This window comes from Heptranchias perlo, chromosome 5, assembly GCF_035084215.1.
Source record: "Heptranchias perlo isolate sHepPer1 chromosome 5, sHepPer1.hap1, whole genome shotgun sequence".
NCBI lineage: Eukaryota > Metazoa > Chordata > Chondrichthyes > Hexanchiformes > Hexanchidae > Heptranchias > Heptranchias perlo.
In genome coordinates this window covers 4,004,923-4,025,043 of record NC_090329.1, presented here as the reverse complement: position 1 = coordinate 4,025,043, position 20,121 = coordinate 4,004,923, and the positions used below count along the sequence as shown (strand labels likewise).

Below are 20,121 nucleotides of genomic sequence, written 5' to 3'. Positions count from 1 at the left end.
AAGGAGGCATTGCTGGATCTGGTTCTGGGGAATGAGGTGGGTCAAGTGGAGCAAGTGTCAGTGGGGGAACATTTAGGGAACAGTGATCATAGTATCATAAGGTTTAGATTCATTATGGGAAAGGACAAGGAGCAATCTGGAGTAAAAATACTCAATTGGAGGAGGGCCAATTTCAGAGGGTTGAGAACGGATCTGGCCCGGGGTAATTGGAATCAAAGATTGGCAGGCAAAACTGTAATTGAACAATGGGCGGCCTTTAAAGAGGAGATGGTTCGGGTACAGTCTAGATACATTCCCACGAGAGGGAAAGGTAGGGCAACTAAAGCCAGAGCTCCCTGGATAATGAGAGATCGACAGTAAGATGAAGCAGATAAAGGGGGCATATGACAGATGTCAGGTTGAAAACACAAGTGAGAAAGTACAGAGAAGTGAAAAAGGAAATAAGAGGAGCAACGTTAGAGTATGAGAATAGACTGGCAACTAACATAAAAGGGAATCCAAAAGTCTTCTATGGACATATAAATAGTAAACGGGTAGTAAGAGGAGGGGTGGGGCTGATTAGGGACCAAAAAGAGATCTATGGATGGAGCATGGAGGCAGAGGGGATGGCTGAGGTACTAAATGAGTACTTTGCATCTGTCTTTACCGAGGAAGATGATGCCACCAAAGTCACAGTAAAAGAGGAGAAAGTTGAGATACTGGATGGGCTAAAAATGGATAAAGAGGAGATACTAGATAGACTGGCTGTATTTAAAGTAGATAAGTCACCCGGTCCGGATGGGATGCATCCTAGGTTGTTGAGGGAAGTAAGGGTGGAAATTGCGGATATACTGGCCATAATCTTCCAAACATCCTTTGGTATGGGGGGTGCTGTCAAAGGACTGGAGAATTGCAAATGTTACACCCTTGTTCAAACACGAGTGTAAGGATAAACCCATCAACTACAGGCCAGTCAGTTTAACCTCGCTGGTAGGGAAATTTGTAGAAACAATAATCCGGGACAAAATTAATAGTCACTTGGACAAGTGTGGATTAATTCAGGAAAGCCAGCACGGATTTGTTACAGACAAATCGTGTTTAACTAACTTGATTGAGTTTTTTGATGAGGTAACAGAGGGTTGATGAAGGTAGTGCATTTGATGTATGGATTTTAGCAAGGCTTTTGACAAGGTCCCAAATGGCAGACTGGTCAAAAAAGTAAAACCCCACGGGCTCCAAGGGAGAGTAGCAAGTTGGATCCAAAATTGGCTCAATGGCAGGAAGCAAATGGGTAATGGTCGACGGGTGTTTTTGTGACTGGAAGGCTGTTTCCAGTGGGGTTCCACAGCGCTTGGTACTAGGTCCCTTGCTTTTTGTGATTTATAAATTAATGATTTGGACTTAAATGTAGGGGGCATGATTAAGAAGTTTGCAGATGATACAAAAATTGGTTGTGTGGTTGATAGTGAGGAGGAAAGCTGTAGACTGCAGGAAGATATCAATGGACCGGGCAGAAAAGTGGCAAATGGAATTCAATCCAGAGAAGTGTGAGGTAATGCATTTGGGGAGAGCAAACAAGGCAAGGGAATACACAATAAATGGGAGGTGTAGAGGAAGTGAGGGACCTTGGAGTGCATGTCCACAGATCCCTGAAGGTAGCAGGACAGCGAGGTAAGGTGGTTAAAAAGGCATACGGGATACTTTCCTTTATTAGCTGAGACGTAGAATATAAGAGCAGGGAGGTTATGCTGGAACTGTATAAAACATTGGTTAGGCCACAGTTTGAGTACTGTTTACAGTTCTGGTCACCACATTACAGGAAGGATGTAATTGCACTAGAGAGGGAACAGAGGAGATTTACGAGGATGTTGCCAGGACTGGAGAATTTTAGCTATGAGAAAAGATTGGATAGGCTGGGGTTGTTTTCTTTGGAACAGAGGAGGCTGAGGGGAGATTTAATTGAGGTGTATGAAATTATGAGGGGCCGAGATAGTGGATAGGGAGGACCTATTTCCCTTAGCAGAGAGGTCAATAACCAGGGGACATAGATTGAAAGTGATTGGTGGAAGGATTAGAGGGGAACTGAGGAAACATTTTTTCACCCAGAGGGTGGTGGGGGTCTGGAACTCACTGCCTGAAAGGGTGGTAGAGGCAGAAACCCTCAACTCATTTAAAAAGTACCAGGATGTGCACTTGAAGTGTTGTAACCTACAGGGCTACGGACCAAGTGCTGGAAAGTGGGATTAGGCTGGGTGGCTCATTTTCAGCCGCAGCAGACACGATGGGCTGAATGGCCTCGTTCTGTGCCGTACATTTTCTATGATTCTAAGGCAATGAGGTTGATGTTGTGTATATGGACTTCCAAAAGGCTTTTAATGAAGTGCCACATAATAGGCTTGTCAGCAAATTTGAAGCTCATGGAATAAAAGGGGCAGTGGCAGCATGGATACAAAATTGGCTAAGTTACAGGAAACAGAGTAGTGGTGAACGGTTGTTTTTCGAACTGAGGGTGGTGTACAGTGGTGTTCCCCAGGGATTGGTACTAGGACCACTGCTTTTCTTGATATATATTAATGACTTGGACTAGGGTGTACAGGGCACAATTTCAAAATTTACAGATGACACAAAACTTGGAAGGGTAGTGAACAGTGAGGAGGATATTGATAGACTTCAAGAGGACATAGACACGTGGCAGATGAAATTTAATGCAGAGAAGTGCGAAGTGACACATTTTGGTAGGAAGAATGTGGAGAGGGAATATAAATAAAGTGGTGCAGGAACAGAGACACCTGCGGATATATGTGCACAAATCGCTGAAGGTAGCAGGGCAGGTTGAGATCGCAGTTAAAAAAGCATATGGGGTCCTGGGCTTTATAAATAGAGGCAGAGTACAAAAGCGAGGAAGTTATGTTATAACTTTATAAAACACTGATTCGGCCACAACTGGAGTATTGTGTCCAATTCTGGGCACCGCACTTTAGGAAAGATATGAAGGCCTTAGAGAGGATGCAGAAGAGATTTACTAGAATGGTTCCAGGGATGAGGGACTTCAGTTACGTGGATAGACTGGAGAAGCTGGGATTGTCCTCCTTAGAGCAGAGAAGGTTGAGAGGAGATTTGATCGAGGTATTTAAAATCATGAAGGGTCTAGACAGAGTAGATAGAGAGAAACTGTTCCCATTGGTGGAAGGGTCGAGAACCAGAGGACATAGATTTAAGGTAATTGGCAAAAGAACCAAAGGTGACATGAGGAAAAACTTTTTTACGCAGCGAGTAGTTATGATCTGGAATGCACTGCCCGAGGGGGTGGTGGAGGCAGATTCAATCATGGCCTTCAAAAGGGAATTGGATAAGTACTTGAAAGGAAAAAATTGCAGGGCTACGGGGCAAGGGCGGGGGAGTGGGACTAGCTGGATTGCTCTTGGCATGGGTGGCGACAGGCCAAATGGCCGCCTTCTGTGCTGTGACTATTCTATGATTCTAAGTATGTATATTATAATTATAAAACCTAAAATATGTAAAACACAAATTTAGAAAAGGAATTATGACAGAATATGATAGATTCAATGAAGTAAGCTGATTGAGCTCAAACTCACTGCCTACAATAGTTTTTTTAATGAAGTAAACATACCTTTTCATTCTGTAGACCATCCCTAGGTCCAACTTCAACTATCTTTACAAATTCTGGAAGGACTGGTGTAACATTGTTCTAGAGATAAAAAAATATAATTGAAGCAAAAGTAAACATTCAATCAAGCAAAATGTTGTCCTGTTCTAAAATTCAGTGCATTCACAAAGCTTGAGGGTCAATTTTCCTTGCTCACCCCCTGCTGTGTATCAGACAGGTACATTGACAAGGAAAATCTTCTCTATAATCTCTAAACAGAAGACAATACATCATACCATCAGTTATTAATGTTATCTTCCATAAAAGATACCATGAATCTTGTAAAAATGTACAGTAATCAGAAATATTTGTATTCACCTCACAAAGATCCCATGAAGATCCCAATCTTGGTATGCGAGTCTCATTGACATACATCATTTTATGAGTGTTTAGAGAAGACTTTCATGATAAGACTTCCAGGTTTAAATCAAAGCCACAGCATTCAAACTTAGTTATCTCCAATGGGCAACTTCTGCCAGTTCCTGCCTGAAACGACAGATGAAGCTCCTTGCTGTCGTGGAGAGTAGCCACATCGTGTCTTCCACTGAGTCCTTTTAGCCAGTGCAGAAAATCAACAATGATATCTGAGCAGTTTGCACTCATTACCATTTCGCATTTCTGGCTGAAGAAATTCAGTATGGAATTGGGAAGATAGCAGAAATGGGAACATATATTAACATATGTTCCATATGAACATATGAAAACTAGTGTCAACTTTCACAACAAAATATTAACAGTAAGTTGTGAATTTTTAAAACAAATTTGTATTGATTGGATCATCCCAGCAGATAATTTCCATCACACAAAACAGACATTGATAATTCGAGAGTGATTATTAAAACAAACCTTCTGTTTGTATTTCAAAATAAAACATTAGCTAATCCAAGTATCATGATCTCTTAAGTACAGAATCTTGAGTATTAATAAGAGGATATTCAGGACCTTTCAAGAACAAAGTCCTTTTTCTTTTGGTGTGCACAAAATCCATTCGAAAAAGTCTGTTTGCTGTCTGTCAACAATGTGAACTCCAGACAAATCTAAATAGGACTCCTGAAAATCTGAGTCAAGTATTCAAACCCTTGTAAATGTCTGACTTCCAGAAGGTCTGCCTCAGTCGCCTTCATTACTCAAATAAATACCATAAAATACAGATGCAGAATACCATACTTTCAGGTCTAACTGAGTTATCTCCAAATACAGGCAAAATTTTGGTAAATAATTATCAATTAAGATGATGGTAGTCATAGTACCCATAGTAGGGTATTGCACAGAAGGAGGCTGTTCAGCCCATCATGCCTGTGCTGGCTCTTTGAAAGAGCTATCCAATCAATGCTACTCCCCTGCTCTTTCCCCACAGCCCTGTAATTTTTTTTCCTCCAAGTATTTATCCAATTCCCTTCTGAAAGTTATTATTGAATCTGCTTCCACCACCCTTTCAGGCAGCGCATTCCAGATCATAACAACTCACTGTGTAAAAAAATGTTTCCTCATGTCGCCTCTGGCTCTTTTGCCGATCACCTTAAATCTGTGTCCTCTGGTTACCGACCCTTTTGCCATGGGAACAGTTTCTCCTTATTTACTCGAACAAAACCGTTCATGATTTTGAACACCTCTATCCAATATCTTCTTAATTCTCTCTGTTCTAAGGAGAACAACCCCAGATTCTCCAGTCTCTCCACATAACTGAAGTCCCTCATCCCTGGTACCATTCTAGTAAATCTCCTGCACCCTCTCCAAGGCCTTGACATCCTTCCTAAAGTGTGGTGCCCAGAATTGAACACAATCTGCCATCTGAGGCTCAGTATTTTATAAAGGTTCAGCATAACTTCCTTGCTTTTGTACTCTATGCCTCTATTAATAATCCCATGTGTTTTTTAACAGCCTTGTCAACTTGACCGGACACCTTCAAAGATTTGTGTACATACACCCCCAGGTCTCTCTGTTCCTGCACTCCCTTTAAAATTGTACCATTTAGTTTATATTGCCTCTTGTCATTCTTCCTACCAAAATGCATCACTTCACACTTCTCTGCATTAAATTTCATCTGCCATGTGTCTGCCCATTTCACCAGTCTGTCTATGGCCTCCTGAAGTCTTACTTTCCTCCATGTTGTTTATTACATTTCAGTGTTTCGTAATGTCTGCAAACTTTGAAATTATACCCTCTATACCCAAGCTCATCCAGGTCATTAATATATATCAAAAAGAGCAGTGGTCCTAATACTGACCCCTGGGGAACACCACTGTATACTTCCCTCCAGTCTGAAAAACAACCGTTCACCACTACTCTCTGATTTCTGCCCCCTAGCCAATTTTATATCCACGCTGCCACTGTCCCTTTAATCCCATGGGCTCGAAATTTGCTAACAAGTCTATTATGTGGCACTTTATCAAATGCCTTTTGAAGTCCATATACACAACATCAACCGCATTACCCTCATCAACCCTTTCTGTTACTTCATCAAAGAACTCAATCCAGTTAGTCAAACATGATTTTACTTGATCAAATCCGTGCTGACTTTCATTTATTAGCCCAGACTTTTCCAAACGCCAATTAATTTTGTCCCAGATTATTGTCTCTAAAAGATCACCACCACCGACATTAAGCTGACTGGCCTGTTTTTGAACAGTGCTGTAACATTTGCAATCTTCCAGTCCTCTGGCACCATCCCTAAGGAGGTTTGGAAGATTGTGGCCAGAGGATCAGCAATTTCCACCCTTGCTTCCCTCAGTAACCGAGGATGCATCCCATCTGGACCGGGTGACTTTTCTACTTTGAGTACTGCCAATCTTTTAAGTACTTCCTCTTTATCTATTTTTATCCTATCCAATATCACTGCTACAATGGCAGAATCTTCTGCCATGAAAACCGATGTGAAGGATTCATTTATTATCACAGCCATGCCCTCTGCCTCCACAAGAAGATCTCCTTTTACGCCCCTAATCGGCCCCACCCTTCCTTTCACTATCCTTTTTGCTATTTATATGTTTATAAAAGACTTTTGGGTTCCCCTTTTATGTTAGCCGCTAATCTATTCTCATACACTCTCTCTGCCCCTTTTATTTTCTTCTTTAAATCTCCTCTGTACTTTCTGTATTCAGCCTGGTTCTCTACTGTATTATGAACCTTACATTCGTCATGAGCCGCCTTTTTCAGTTCCATTTTAATCTCAATGTCGTTAGTCATCCAGGGAGCTCCAGCTTTGGATGCCCTTCCGATCCCCCTTATGGGAATGTGTCTACTCTGTACCCAAACCATCTCCTCCTTGAAGGCCTCCCATTGTTCAATAACTGTTTTGCCTACCAATTATTGATTCCAATCCACCTGGGCAAGATCCCTTTTTAACGCATTGAAATTTGCCCTCCACCAGTTAAGTGCTTTTAGGTTTGATTGTTCCTTATCCTTTTCCATAACTATTTTAAGCCTGATGATATTATGATCACTGTTCCCTAAATGCTCCCCCACTGAAACATGCTCCACCTGCCCCATCTCATTCCCCAGAACTTGATCCAGTGCTGCTTCCTTCCCGGTTGGGCTGGAGAAACTCTGATCAAGAAAGTTCTCTTGAACACATTTCAGGAATTCCTCCCCCTCTTTGCCCTTTACACTGTTACTATCCCAGTCTATATTGGGATAATTGAAGTTCCCCATTATCACTACTCCATAGTTCTTGCATCATTCTGTAATTTGCCTACAAATGTTCTCCTCTATCTCCTTCCCACTATTTGGTGGCCTATAGTCCACACCCAGTAGTGTAATAGCTCCTCTATTGTTCCTTAATTCTAACCAAATAGATTCTGTCTTTTTTACCCAAATACATCATCCCTTTTCAGTGCTATAATAGTTTATTTGATCAACACTGCTACCCCCTCCTTTCTTTCCTTCTTTATCTTTCCTGCATACTTTGTAACTAGGAATATTAAGTTTCCAATCCTCCCCTTCTTTGAGCCAGGTCTCTGTTATTGCCACTATATCATAGTCCCATGCGGTGATAACAGAGGGCCTGGAGCTCTCCAACCTTATTTACCATGCACCAGGACAAAATTAACAGACACTTGGACAAGTGTGGATTAATAAAGGAAAGTCAGCACGGATTTGTTAAAGGCAAATCAAGTTTAAGCAACTTGATTGAGTTTTTTGATGAGGTAACAGAGAGGGTCGATGAGGGCAATGTGGTTGAGGTAGAGTAAACGGATTTCCAAAAGTGCCGCATAATAGGCTTGTCATCAAAATTGAAGCCTGTGGAATAAAAGGAACAGTGGCAGCATGGATACGAAATTGGATAAGTAATAGAAAACAGAGAGTAGTGGTGAACAGTTGTTTTTCGGACTGGAGGGAGGTGTACAGTGGTGTTCCCCAGGGGTCGGTGCTGGGACCACTGCTTTTTTGATATATACCAATGACTTGGACTTGGGTGTACAGGGCACAATTTCAAAATTTGCAGATGAAACAAATCTTGGAAGTGTAGTAAACAGTGAGGAGGATAGTGATAGACTTCAAGAGGATATAGACAGGCTGGTGGAATGGGCGGACACATAGCAGATGAAATTCAACACAGGAAAGTGTGAAGTGATACATTTCCGTAGGAAGAACGAGGAGAGGCAATATAAACGAGAGGGTGCAATTCTAAAAAGGGTTGCAGGAACAGAGAGATCTGGTGGTATATGTGCACAAATTGTTGAAGGTGGCAGGGCAGGATGAGAAAGTGGTTTTAAAAAAAAAGCATACAGGATCCTGGGCTTTATAAATAGAGGCATAGAGTACAAAAGCAAGGAGGTTATGATGAACCTTTATAAAACATTGGTTCGGCCACAACTGGAGTATTGTGTCCAGTTCTGGGCACCGCACTTTAGAAAGGATGTGAAGGCCTTGGAGAGAGTGCAGAAAAGATTGACTAGAATGATACCAGGGATGAGGGATTTTAGTTTCATGGAGAGATTGGAGAAGCTGGGGGTTGTTCTCCTTAAAGTAGAGAAGGTTGAGAGAAGATTTGATCGAGGTATTCAAAGTCATAAGAGTCTGGACAGAGTAGATAGAGAGAAACTGTTCCCATTGGCGGAAGGGTCAAGAACCAGAGGACATAGATTTAAGGTGATTGGCAAAAGAACCAAAAGTGACATGAGGAAAAACTTTTATACACAGCGAGTGGTTGTGATCTGGAATGCACTCTCCGAGGGGGTGGTGGAGGCAGATTTTAAAAGGGAATTGGATAAGTACTTGAAGGGAAAACATTTGCAGGGCTACGGGGATAGGGCGGGGAAGCGGGATGAGCTGGATTGCTCTTGCAGAGAGCCTACACAGACTCGATGGGCCGAATGGCCTCTTTCCATGCTGTAACCATTCTATATGCACTTATGTACGTGCACTCAAACCTCATCTTAGACCGCCTCGCATTTGCCCCGTCTGCTCCCTCCTATTTCTGAAGTATTCTTTACTCTATTGCCATTTGTCTCTCCCAGTCCTCTGAAACTTGTTTCACCTCTCTAATACTTCATCCTGGTGCCCATCCCCATGTCAAATTAGTTTAACCCCTCCCTCATTGCACTAGTTAACCTCTCCGCGAGGACATTGGTCCCAGTTGCGCTGAGGAGCAACCCGTCCATCTTGAACAGATCCCTCCAGCCCCAGAACTGGTCCCAGGTCATCGAATCATAGAATGGTTATGGCATGGAAGGAGGCCATTCAGCCCATCTAGCCTGCAACAGCAGTCCAGCTAGTCCCACTCACCTGCTCTTTCCCCGTAGCAAACCTTTCCCCTTCGGGTACCAATCTAATTCCGTTTTGAAAGCTACAATTGACCCTGCTTCCACCGCCCTTTCAAACAGTGCATTCCAGATCCTAACCATTCGCTGCGTCAAAAAGTTTTTCCTTATGGCGCTTTTGGTTTTTTTGCCAATCACCTTAAATCTGTGTCCTCTGGTTCGTGACTCTTCTGCCAATGGGAACAGTTTATCTTTATTTATTTTATCTAAACCCCTTATGATTTTGAACACTTCTATCAAATCTGCTCTATGGAGAACAACCCCAGCTTCTCCAGTCTATCCACGTAACTGAAGTCCCTCATCCCTGGTACCATTCTAATAAATCTTTTCTGTACCCTCTCTAAGGCCGTCAGATACTTCCTAAAGTACATTGCCCAGAACTGGACACAATGCTCCTACTGTGGTCAAATCAGTGTTTTATAAAGGTTCAACATAACATCCTTGCGTTTGTACTCTATGCCTGTTTTTATAAACCCAGGATCCCATATGCTTTCCTAACCACTTTCTCATAGAAACATAGAAAATAGGAGCAAGAGTAGGCCATTTGGCCCTTTGGACCTGCTCCGCCATTCAAAGTGATCATGGCTGATCGTCTAACTCAGTGCCCTGTTCCTGCTTTTTCCCATATCCCTTGATCCCTTTAGCATTAAGAAACATATCTATCTCCTTCTTGAATAAATCTAATGACTTGGCCTCCACTGCCTTCTGTGGTAGAGAATTCCACAGGTTCACCACCCTCTGAGTGAAGACATTTCTCCTAATCTCGGGTCTAAATGGCATACCCCGTATCCTGAGACTGTGACCCCTGGTTCTGGACTCCCCAGCCATCGGGAACATCCTCCCTGCATCTAGTCTGCCTAGTCCAGTTAGAATTTTATGTTTCAATGAGATCACCTCTCATTCTTCTAAACTCTAGTGAATGTAAGCCTAGTTGACCCAATCTCCCCTCATAGGTCAGTCCTGCCATCCCAGGAATCAGTCTGGTAAACCTTCGTTGTACTCCCTCCATGGCAAGGACATCCTTCCTCAGATAAGGAAAACAAAACTGCACACTATACTCCAGATGTGGTCTCACCAAGGCCCTGTATAACTGCAGTAAGAAATCACTCCTCCTGTACTCAAATCCTCTTGCAATGAAGGCCAACATACCATTTGCCTTCCTAACTGCTTACTGCATCTGAATGCTCACTTTCAGCGACTGGTGTACAAGGACACCCAGGTCTCGTTGCACCTCCCCTTTTCCCAATCTATCACTATTCAGATAATAATCTGCCTTTCTGTTTTTACAACCAAAGTGGATAACCTCACATTTATCCACGTTATACTGCATCTGCCATGTTCTTGCCCACTCACCCAACTTGTCTAAATCACATTGGAGCCTCTTTGCATCCTCCTCACAGCTCACATTCCACCCCAGCTTTGTTTCGTCTGTAAACTTGGAAATGTTACATTTAGTTCCCTCATCCAAATCATTGATATATATTATGAATAGCTGGGGCCCAAGCACTGATCCCTGCGGTACCCCACTGGTCACTGCCTGCCACCCGGAAAAAGACCCATTTATTCCCACTCTGTTTCCTGTCTGTCAACCAATTCTCAATCCATGCCAGTATATTCCCCCCAATCCCATGTGCTTTAATTTTGCACACTAACCTCTTGTGTGGGACCTTTTCAAAAGCCTTCTGAAAATCCAAATACACCACATCCACTGGTTCTCCCCTATCTATTCTACTAGTTACATCCTCAAAAAACTCCAGTAGATTTGTTAAGCATGATTTCCCTTTCATAAACCCATGCTGACTTTATCCAATCCTGTTAATGCCCTCCAAGTGTTCTGTTATCACATCTTTTATAATAGACTCTAGCATTTTCTCCACTACTGATGTTAGGCTAACTGGTCTGTAATTCCCTGTTTTTTCTCTCCCTCCTTTTTTTAAATAGTGGGGTTACATTTGCCACCCTCCAATCTGTAGGAACTGTTCCAGAGTCTATAGAATTTTGGAAGATGATCACCAATGTATCCACTATTTCCAGGGCCACTTCCTTTAGTACTCTGGGATGTAGATTATCAGGCCCTGGGGATTTGTCAGCCTTTAGCCCCATTAATTTCCCTGGTGCTATTTTTTTTCAGTAATACTGGTTTCCTTCAGTTCCTCCCTCTCACTAGACCCTTGGTTCCCTAACATTTCCGGGAGGTTATTTGTGTCCTCCTTTGTGAAGACAGAACCAAAGTATGTGTTTAATTGTTCTGCCATTTATTTGTTCCATATTATAATTTCCCCCATTTCTGACTGTAAGGGACCTACATTTGTCTTCACTAATCGTTTTCTCTTGACATATTTATAGAAGCTTTTACAGTCAGTTTTTATGTTCCCTGCTAGTTTACTCTCATACTCTATTTTTCCCCTCTTAATCAATTTCTTGGTCCTCCTTTGCTGAATTCTGAACTGCTCCCAATCCTCAGGCTTGCCGCTTTTTCTGACAATTTTATATGTCTCCTCTTTGGATCTAATACTATCCCTAATTTCTTTTGTAAGCCACGGTTGAGCTGTTTTATTTTTGCACCAGGCAGGAATGAATAATTATCGTAATTCCTGCACACGGTCTATAAATATTAGTCATTGCCTATCCACCATCATCCCTTTTAGTAAAGTTCCCCAATCTATCATAGCCAACTCGCACCTCATACTTTCGTAATTTCCTTTATTTAGATTCAGGACCCTAGTTTCAGATTCAACTACTTCACTCTCCATCTTAATGAGGAATTCTATCATGTTATGGTCACTCTTCCCTAAGGGACCCCGCACAACAAGATTGTTAATTATTCCTTTTTCATTGCACAATACCCAGTCTCGGATCGCCTGTTCTCTAGCTGGTTCCTCAACGTATTGGTCTAGAAAACCATCACGTACACACTCCAGGAATTCCTCCCCCACAGTATTATTGCTAATCTATACGTAAATTAAAGTCACCCATGATGAAAGTTGTACCCTTCTTACATGCGTCTCTAATTTCCTGTTTAATGCCCTCCCCTACATCTCCACTACTGTTTGGGGGCTGATAGACAACCCCCACCAATGTTTTCTGCCTCTTGGTGCTTCTTAGCTCCACCCATACAGATTCAACATTGTGATTTTCCGAGCCAATATCCTTCCTCACTATTCCATTGATTTCCTCGTTTACCAGCAATGCTACCCCACCTCTTTTCCCTTTTTACCCGTCCTTCCTAAATATTGAATACCCCTGGATGTTCAGTTCCCATCCTTGGTCACCCTGTAGCCATGTCTCCGTAATTGCAACTATATCATAACCATTAACATACGAACATAAGAAATAGGAGCAGGAGTAGGCCAATCGGCCCCTCGAGCCTGCTCCGCCATTCAATAAGATCATGGCTGATCTGATCCTAACCTCAAATCTAAATTCATGTCCAATTTCCTGCCCGCTCCCCGTAACCCCTAATTCCCTTTACTTCTAGGAAACTGTCTATTTCTGTTTTAAATTTATTTAATGATGTAGCTTCCACAGCTTCCTGGGGCAGCAAATTCCACAAACCTACTACCCTCTGAGTGAAGAAGTTTCTCCTCATCTCAGTTTTGAAAGAGCAGCCCCTTATTCTAAGATTATGCCCCCTAGTTCTAGTTTCACCCATCCTTGGGAACATCCTTACCGCATCCACCCGATCAAGCCCCTTCACAATCTTATATGTTTCAATAAGATCGCCTCTCATTCTTCTGAACTCCAATGAGTAGAGTCCCAATCTACTCAACCTCTCCTCATATGTGCACCCCCTCATCCCCGGGATTAACCGAGTGAACCTTCTTTGTATTGCCTCGAGAGCAAGTATGTCTTTTCTTAAGTATGGACACCAAAACTGTATGCAGTATTCCAGGTGCGGTCTCACCAATACCTTAAATAACTGCAGCAATACCTCCCTGTTTTTATATTCTATCCCCCGAGCAATAAAAGCCAACATTCCGTTGGCCTTCTTGATCACCTGCTGCACCTGCATACTAACGTTTTGATTTTCTTGCACTAGGACCCCAAGATCCCTTTGCACTGCAGTACTTTCCAGTTTCTCGCCATTGAGATAATAACTTGCTCTCCGATTTTTCCTGCCAAAGTGCATAACCTCACATTTTCCAATATTGTATTGCATCTGCCAAATCTCCACCCACTCACCCAGCCTGTCTATATCCCCTTGTAGGTTTTTTTATGTCCTCCTCACTCTCTACTTTCCCTCCCATCTTTGTATCATCTGCAAACTTTGATATGTTACACTCGGTCCCCTCCTCCAAATCGTTAATATAGATTGTAAAGAGTTGGGGACCCAGCACCGACCCCTGTGGAACACCACTGGCTACTGGTTGCCAGTCCGAGAATGAACCATTTATCCCAACTCTCTGCTTCCTGTTAGATAACCAATCCTCCACCCATGCCAGAATATTACCCCCAATCCAGTGATTCTTTATCTTGAGCAATAATCTTATGTGGCACCTTGTCGAATGCCTTCTGGAAGTCTAAATACACTACGTCCACTGGTTCCCCTTTATCCACCCTGTACGTTATGTCCTCAAAGAACTCAAGCAAATTTGTCAGACATGACTTCCCCTTCATAAAGCCATGCTGACTTTGTCTTATTAAATTATATTTATCCAAATGTTCCGCTACTGTCTCCTTAATAATAGACTCCAAAATTTTACCCTCCACAGATGTTAGGCTAACTGGTCTATAATTTCCAGCCTTCTGCCTACTACCCTTTTTAAATAAGGATGTTACATTAGCAGTTTTCCAATCTGCCGGGACCTTTGCTGAGTCCAGAGAATTTTGGAAAATTATGACCAAAAATATCTATCTGCGCTATTAATTCATCTACCTTATTGCGAATGCTCCGTGCATTAAGACACAATGCCTTTAGACTTGTCTCTTTAAGATTGTTAGTCATCTTAGTTTTATTTTGCACTATGGCCCTATTTGTTTTTCGCCCTTGTTTTCTCTGCCTTCCACTATTGCTTCTTCCCTTTCTCTCTCTTTTTTTGTTTCCATCCTTGTTTCCCCCTCCTCCGTCTCCCTGCTCAGGTTCCCATCCCCCTGCCATTCTAGTTTAAACCTTCCCCAACAGCACTAGCAAACACCCCCGCGAGGACATCGGTCCCGGTCCTGCTCGGGTGTAACCCGTCCCACTTGTACAGGTCCCACCTTCCCCAGAACGGTCTCAATGTCCCAGGAATCTAAATCCCTCCCTCTTACACCATTCCTGCAGCCACGCATTCATCCTGCCTATTCTCCTGTTCTTATACTCACTAGCACGTGGCACTGGTAGTAATCCTGGGATCACTACCTTTGAGGTCCTGCTTTTTAATTTATCTCCTAACTCCTTAAATTCACCTTGCAGGACCTCATCCCTTTTTTTACCTATGTCGTTGGTACCGATATGGACCACAACTACTGGCTGTTCACCCTCCCCCTCCAGAATGCCCTGCAGCCGCTCCATGACATCCTTGACCCTAGCACCAGGGAGGCAACATACCATCCTGGAGTCACGTTTGCGGCCGCAGAAACGCCTATCTGTTCCCCTTACAATGGAATCCCCTATCACTATAGCCCTGCCACTCTTCTTCCTCCCCTCCTGTGCAGCAGAACCACCCGTGGTGCCCCGAACCTGGCTCTTGCTGCTTTTCCCTGATAAGCCATCTCCCCCAACAGTATCCAAAGTGGTATATCTGTTTGAGAGGGAGATGGCCCCTGCAGCCACGCATTCATCTGGCCTGCTGTACCTGCCTAGTCATTTTACACTGCCTGGCGGTCGCCCATTTCCTTTCTGCCTGCGTAATCTTTACCTGCGGTGTGACCACCTCACTGAACGTGCTATCCACGATAGTCTCAGCATCACGGATGCTCCACAGTGAATCCACCCGCAGCTCCAGCTCCAAAATGCAGTTAGCCAATAGCTGCAGCTGGACATACTTCCTGCACATATGGTTGCCAATGACACCTGCAGTGTCCATGACTCCCCACATAGTGCAGGAGGAAGCATATCAGGGGTGCGAGCTGTGCTGCCATGCCTCGCCTCAGATTTACACTACGTTCACCTCTCGGATTCTCCTTTTAGATCTTCCCCCCGCTCTCAGACTCCCCCCCCCCCCCCCACCTTTAATGACCTGTGTACATATACCCCCAGGTCTCTCTGTTCCTGCACCCCCTTTAGAATTGTACCCTTTACTTTGCCCCTCTCGCTCTTCCTACCAAAAGTATCATCTCACACTTCTCAGCGTTAAATTTCATCTGCCACGTGTCCGCCCATTCCACCAGCCTGTCTATATCCTCTTGAAGTCTATCACTATCCTCCTCACTGTTCACTACATTTCAAGTTTTGTGTCATCTGCAAATTTTGAAATTGTGCCCTGTACACCCAAGTCCAAGTCATTAATATATATCAAGAAAAGCAGTGGTCCCAGCACCGACCCCTGGGGAACACCACTGTACACCTCCCTCCAGTCCGAAAAACAATCATTCACCACAACTGTCTGTTTTCTTTCACTTAGCCAATTTCGTATCCATGCTGCTACTGCCCCCTTTTATTCAGTGGGCTTCAATTTTATTGACAAGCCTATTATGTGGCAATTTATCAAACGGCATTTGAAAGTCTATTTACACAACATCAACCGCATTGCCCTCATCAACACTCTGTTACCTCATCAAAAAGCTCAATCAAGTTAGTCAAACACGATTTGCCTTTAACAAATCTGTGCTGGCTTTCCTTTATTAATCCACACTTGTACAAAAGATTATTAATTTTGTACTGGATTATTGTTTCTAAAAGTTTTCCCACCACTGAGGTTAAACTGACTGGCCTGTAGTTGCTGGGTTTATCCTTACACCCTTTTTTGAACAAGGGTGTAACATTTGCAATTCTCCAGTCCTCTGGCACCACCCCTGTATCTAAGGATGTTTGGAAGATTATGGCCAGTACCTCCGCAATTTCCACCCTTACTTCCCTCAGCAACCTAGGATGCATCCCATCCGGACCGGATGACTTATCTACTTTAAGTACAGCCAGCCTTTCTAGTACCTCTTCTTTATCAATTTTAATCCCATCCAGTATCTCAACTACCTCCTCTTTTACTGTGGATTTGGCAGCATCTTCTTCCTTGGTAAAGACAGATGCAAAGTATTCATTTAGTACCTCTGCCATCCCCTCTGCCTCCATGCGTCGATCTCCTTTTTGGTCCCTAATCGGCCCCACCCCTCCTCTTACTACCCGTTTACTGTTTACATGCCTGTAGGAGACTTTTGGATTCTCTTTTATGTTATTTGCCAGTCTGTTCTCATTCTCTCTCTTTGCCCCTCTTATTTCCTTTTTCAATTCCCCTCTGAACTTTCTATATTCAGCCTGGTTCTCACTTGTGTTATCAACCTGACATCTGTTAGACACCCCTTTTTTCTGCTTCATCTTTCTCTCTTTCTCTTTCATCATCCAGGGAGATCTGTTCCCGAAATGTTCCCCCACTGACACTTGCTCCACTTGACCCACCTCATTCCCCAGAACCAGATCCAGCAATGCCTCCTTCCTCGTTGGGCCAAAAACATACTGATCAAGAAAGTTCTCCTGAACACACTTAAAAAATTCCTCCCCCTCTTTGCCCTTTACACTATTACTGTCCCAGTCTATATTAGGGTAGTTGAAGTCCCCCGTTATCACTATTCTATGGATCTTGCACCTCTCTATAATTTCCCTGCAAATTTGCTCCTCTATATCCTTCCCACTCGTTGGTTCCCTGTAGAATACACCCAGTAGTGTAATGGCACCTCTATTGTTTCTTAACTCTAACCAAATAGATTCTGTCCTTGACCCCTCCAGGACATCCTCTCTCTCCAGCACTGCAATATTCTCCTTAATCAATCCTGCCACTCCACTCCTTTCTTTCCTTCCCTATCTTTCCTGAACACCTTGTATCCAGGAATATTTAGTACCCAATCCTGCCCTTTTTTGAGCCAGGTCTCCGTTATCGCCACAACATATTCCCATGTGGCTATTTGCACCTGCTGCTCACCAACCTTGTTTACCATGCTTCGTGCGTTTACACACATGCACTGTAAACCTATCTTAAACCTTCTCATATTCTCTCTTAGTCTGATCCCACCTAATACTGTACTATTGTAGGGGGTGGTGGTGTGTGTCAGCTTCACCTCTGACTTCTGAGCAGTCCTAATCGCTCCCACTCCCTGGGTTCCAGACCTTGGACTTATTTGGGGGTTGTGACAAAGTGCAGCAGACAACTGGTTTTGGTGCAAGAAACTTTGACCTTTATTCAAGAGAGAAAATACAACACAACAATCTTAACACTCTAATAAAATGGGGAACACTTTGGTACACACGAGGGAAATTACAGTCGGAAGGATACCTCACCCCTCCCAATCCCACTGTACTAGCTAAGTTGGACTCTAAAGGGCCAGAGATAATGCTCACCAAACGAATCTTTGACAGTAATTCACCCAGAGGTAAGTCAGAAATAGATTGTAGAGTGGAAACTTTGCGGATCTTTGGTTTTCTCCCGAGTTGGTTTTCTTTGGTCGCGGTGGCCCAATTTTACCCGGTTGGTTGGTGGTAATATTCGGTTGGTTGTTTCGTAAGGCCCTTGTTGCCGTGAGGTGTCTGATGGTCACTGGGACTGTTGCTCTGGTTTCTTCTTGTGTGTCGGCCTGCTTCTAGAGCTGCTGACCTTCCCTGTCGAACTGCTTTCCTTGTTGTTCGCTGGAAGCTGCCCTTCCTTCCAGAGACAGGCAGAACAAGACAAGCAGAACACAACAGTCAGAGAGAAAGAGAGAGAGAGAGAGAGAGAGATATTCCACTTCTTTATCCCTCTCTTACAATGGTCCTCGTCACTTTACAAAAAAAAGAACACTTCATGTCTGTTTAAACAGTTCTTACAAAGTTCTTAAGAATCTTTGATGGTCCCTCATCATGTTGCAATTGCTTCTCCCGATGGGTCATTGTTAATTCCGATTTTTAGAGCTTGTCACACAAGGCTTCCTTTTGTATCCAACGTCATAGGTGTTGATGGGTTTTGCTTTAAAACAAAGGCATGGCCCCACCATGTCTGGAGCAGTTGCCTCTTTCAATGGCCGACTGCCTTTCGAATTCGTGCTGAGTGTTGACCACCTGATGTCGGTTTTGCATTAAAACAGAGACATGTCTGAAGCAGAATTCTCCCACATTCCACTGTGTGTATTGTGGATTCGTCTGGTGACCTCTCACCTATCCTTCCATCTTAGGATTTCAGTCAATGGCCAAAGTTTTCCCATACTCAGTGTTTTTTAGGGTTTTTCTCTGAGTTTTGGGGGATCTGTGAATTTTGAGAATCTTACACTATTTCTTATTCTAGTGTTATCTTTCTTTCCCAATCCTTTGTGCTCCTTGTTTCTCCTATCCAATGCTACATCCTGGTGCCCATCCCCCTGCCAAAATAGTTTAACCCCCCCCCATAGCACTAGTGAACCTCCCCACAAGGATTTTGGTCCCAGCTCTGATGAGGTGCAACCCGTCCGGCCTGTATAGGTCCCACCTCCCCCAGAACTGGTCCCAATGTCCCAGGAATCTAAAGCCCTCCCTCCTGCACCATCTCTCCAGCCATGCAATCATCTGCTCTATCCTCCTATTTCTATACTCACTAGTGTGTGGGACCGGGAATAATCCGGAGATTACTACCTTTGAGGTCCTGCTTCTTAATCTTTTTCCTAGTTCCCTAAAATCTGCCTGCAGGATCTCATCCCTCTTTCTACCTATGTCGTAGGTACTAATGTGGACCACGTCCTCTGGCTGTTTACCCTCTGAGTAAATTAATGGGACTCAAGGCGGATAAATCCCCTGGACCTGATGGCTTACATCCCAGGGTCTTGAGGGAAGTGGCAGTCGGGATTGTGGATGCTTTGGTAATTTTCCAAAATTCTCTGGACTCGGCAAAAGTCCCGGCAGACTGGAAAACTGCCAATGTAACACCCTTATTTAAAAAGGTAGTAGGCAGAAGGCTGGAAATTATAGACCAGTTAGCCTAACATCTGTGGTGGGTAAAATTTTGGAGTCTATTATTAAGGAGACAGTAGCGGAACATTTGGATAAACATAATTTAACAGGACAAAGTCAGCATGGCTTTATGAAGGGGAAGTCATGTCTGACAAATTTGCTTGCGTTCTTTGAGGACATAACGTACAGGGTGGATAAAGGGGAACCAGTGGACGTAGTGTATTTGGACTTCCAGAAGGCATTCGACAAGGTGCCACATAAAAGATTATTGCTCAAGATAAAGAATCACTGGATTGGGGGTAATATTCTGGCATGGGTGGAGGATTGGTTATCTAACAGGAAGCAGAGAGTTGGGATTAATGGTTCATTCTCAGACTGGCAACCAGTAGCCAGCGGTGTTCCGCAGGGGTCGGTGCTGGGTCCCCAACTCTTTACAATCTATATGAACGATTTGGAGGAGGGGACCGAGTGTAACATATCAAAGTTTGCAGATGATACAAAGATGGGAGGGAAAGTAGAGAGTGAGGAGGACATAAAAAACCTACAAGGGGATATAGACAGGCTGGGTGAGTGGGTGGAGATTTGGCAGATGCAATACAATATTGGAAAATGTGAGGTTATGCACTTTGGCAGGAAAAATCAGAGAGCAAGTTATTATCTCAATGGCGAGAAACTGGAAAGTACTGCAG

At 43.5% G+C, this 20,121-nt stretch overlaps 1 protein-coding gene across 1 annotated transcript in view; it reads right to left on the bottom strand.

Moving 5' to 3' along the window:
- Positions 1-20,121, bottom strand: part of hmgcll1 (3-hydroxymethyl-3-methylglutaryl-CoA lyase like 1) — a 370,971-nt gene that overhangs the window by 342,255 nt on the left and 8,595 nt on the right. Inside the window, exon 2 of the mRNA XM_067983696.1 lies at positions 3,611-3,688. Coding sequence (XP_067839797.1) covers positions 3,611-3,688 — 78 coding nt within the window. The remainder of the gene's footprint in view (positions 1-3,610; positions 3,689-20,121) is intronic.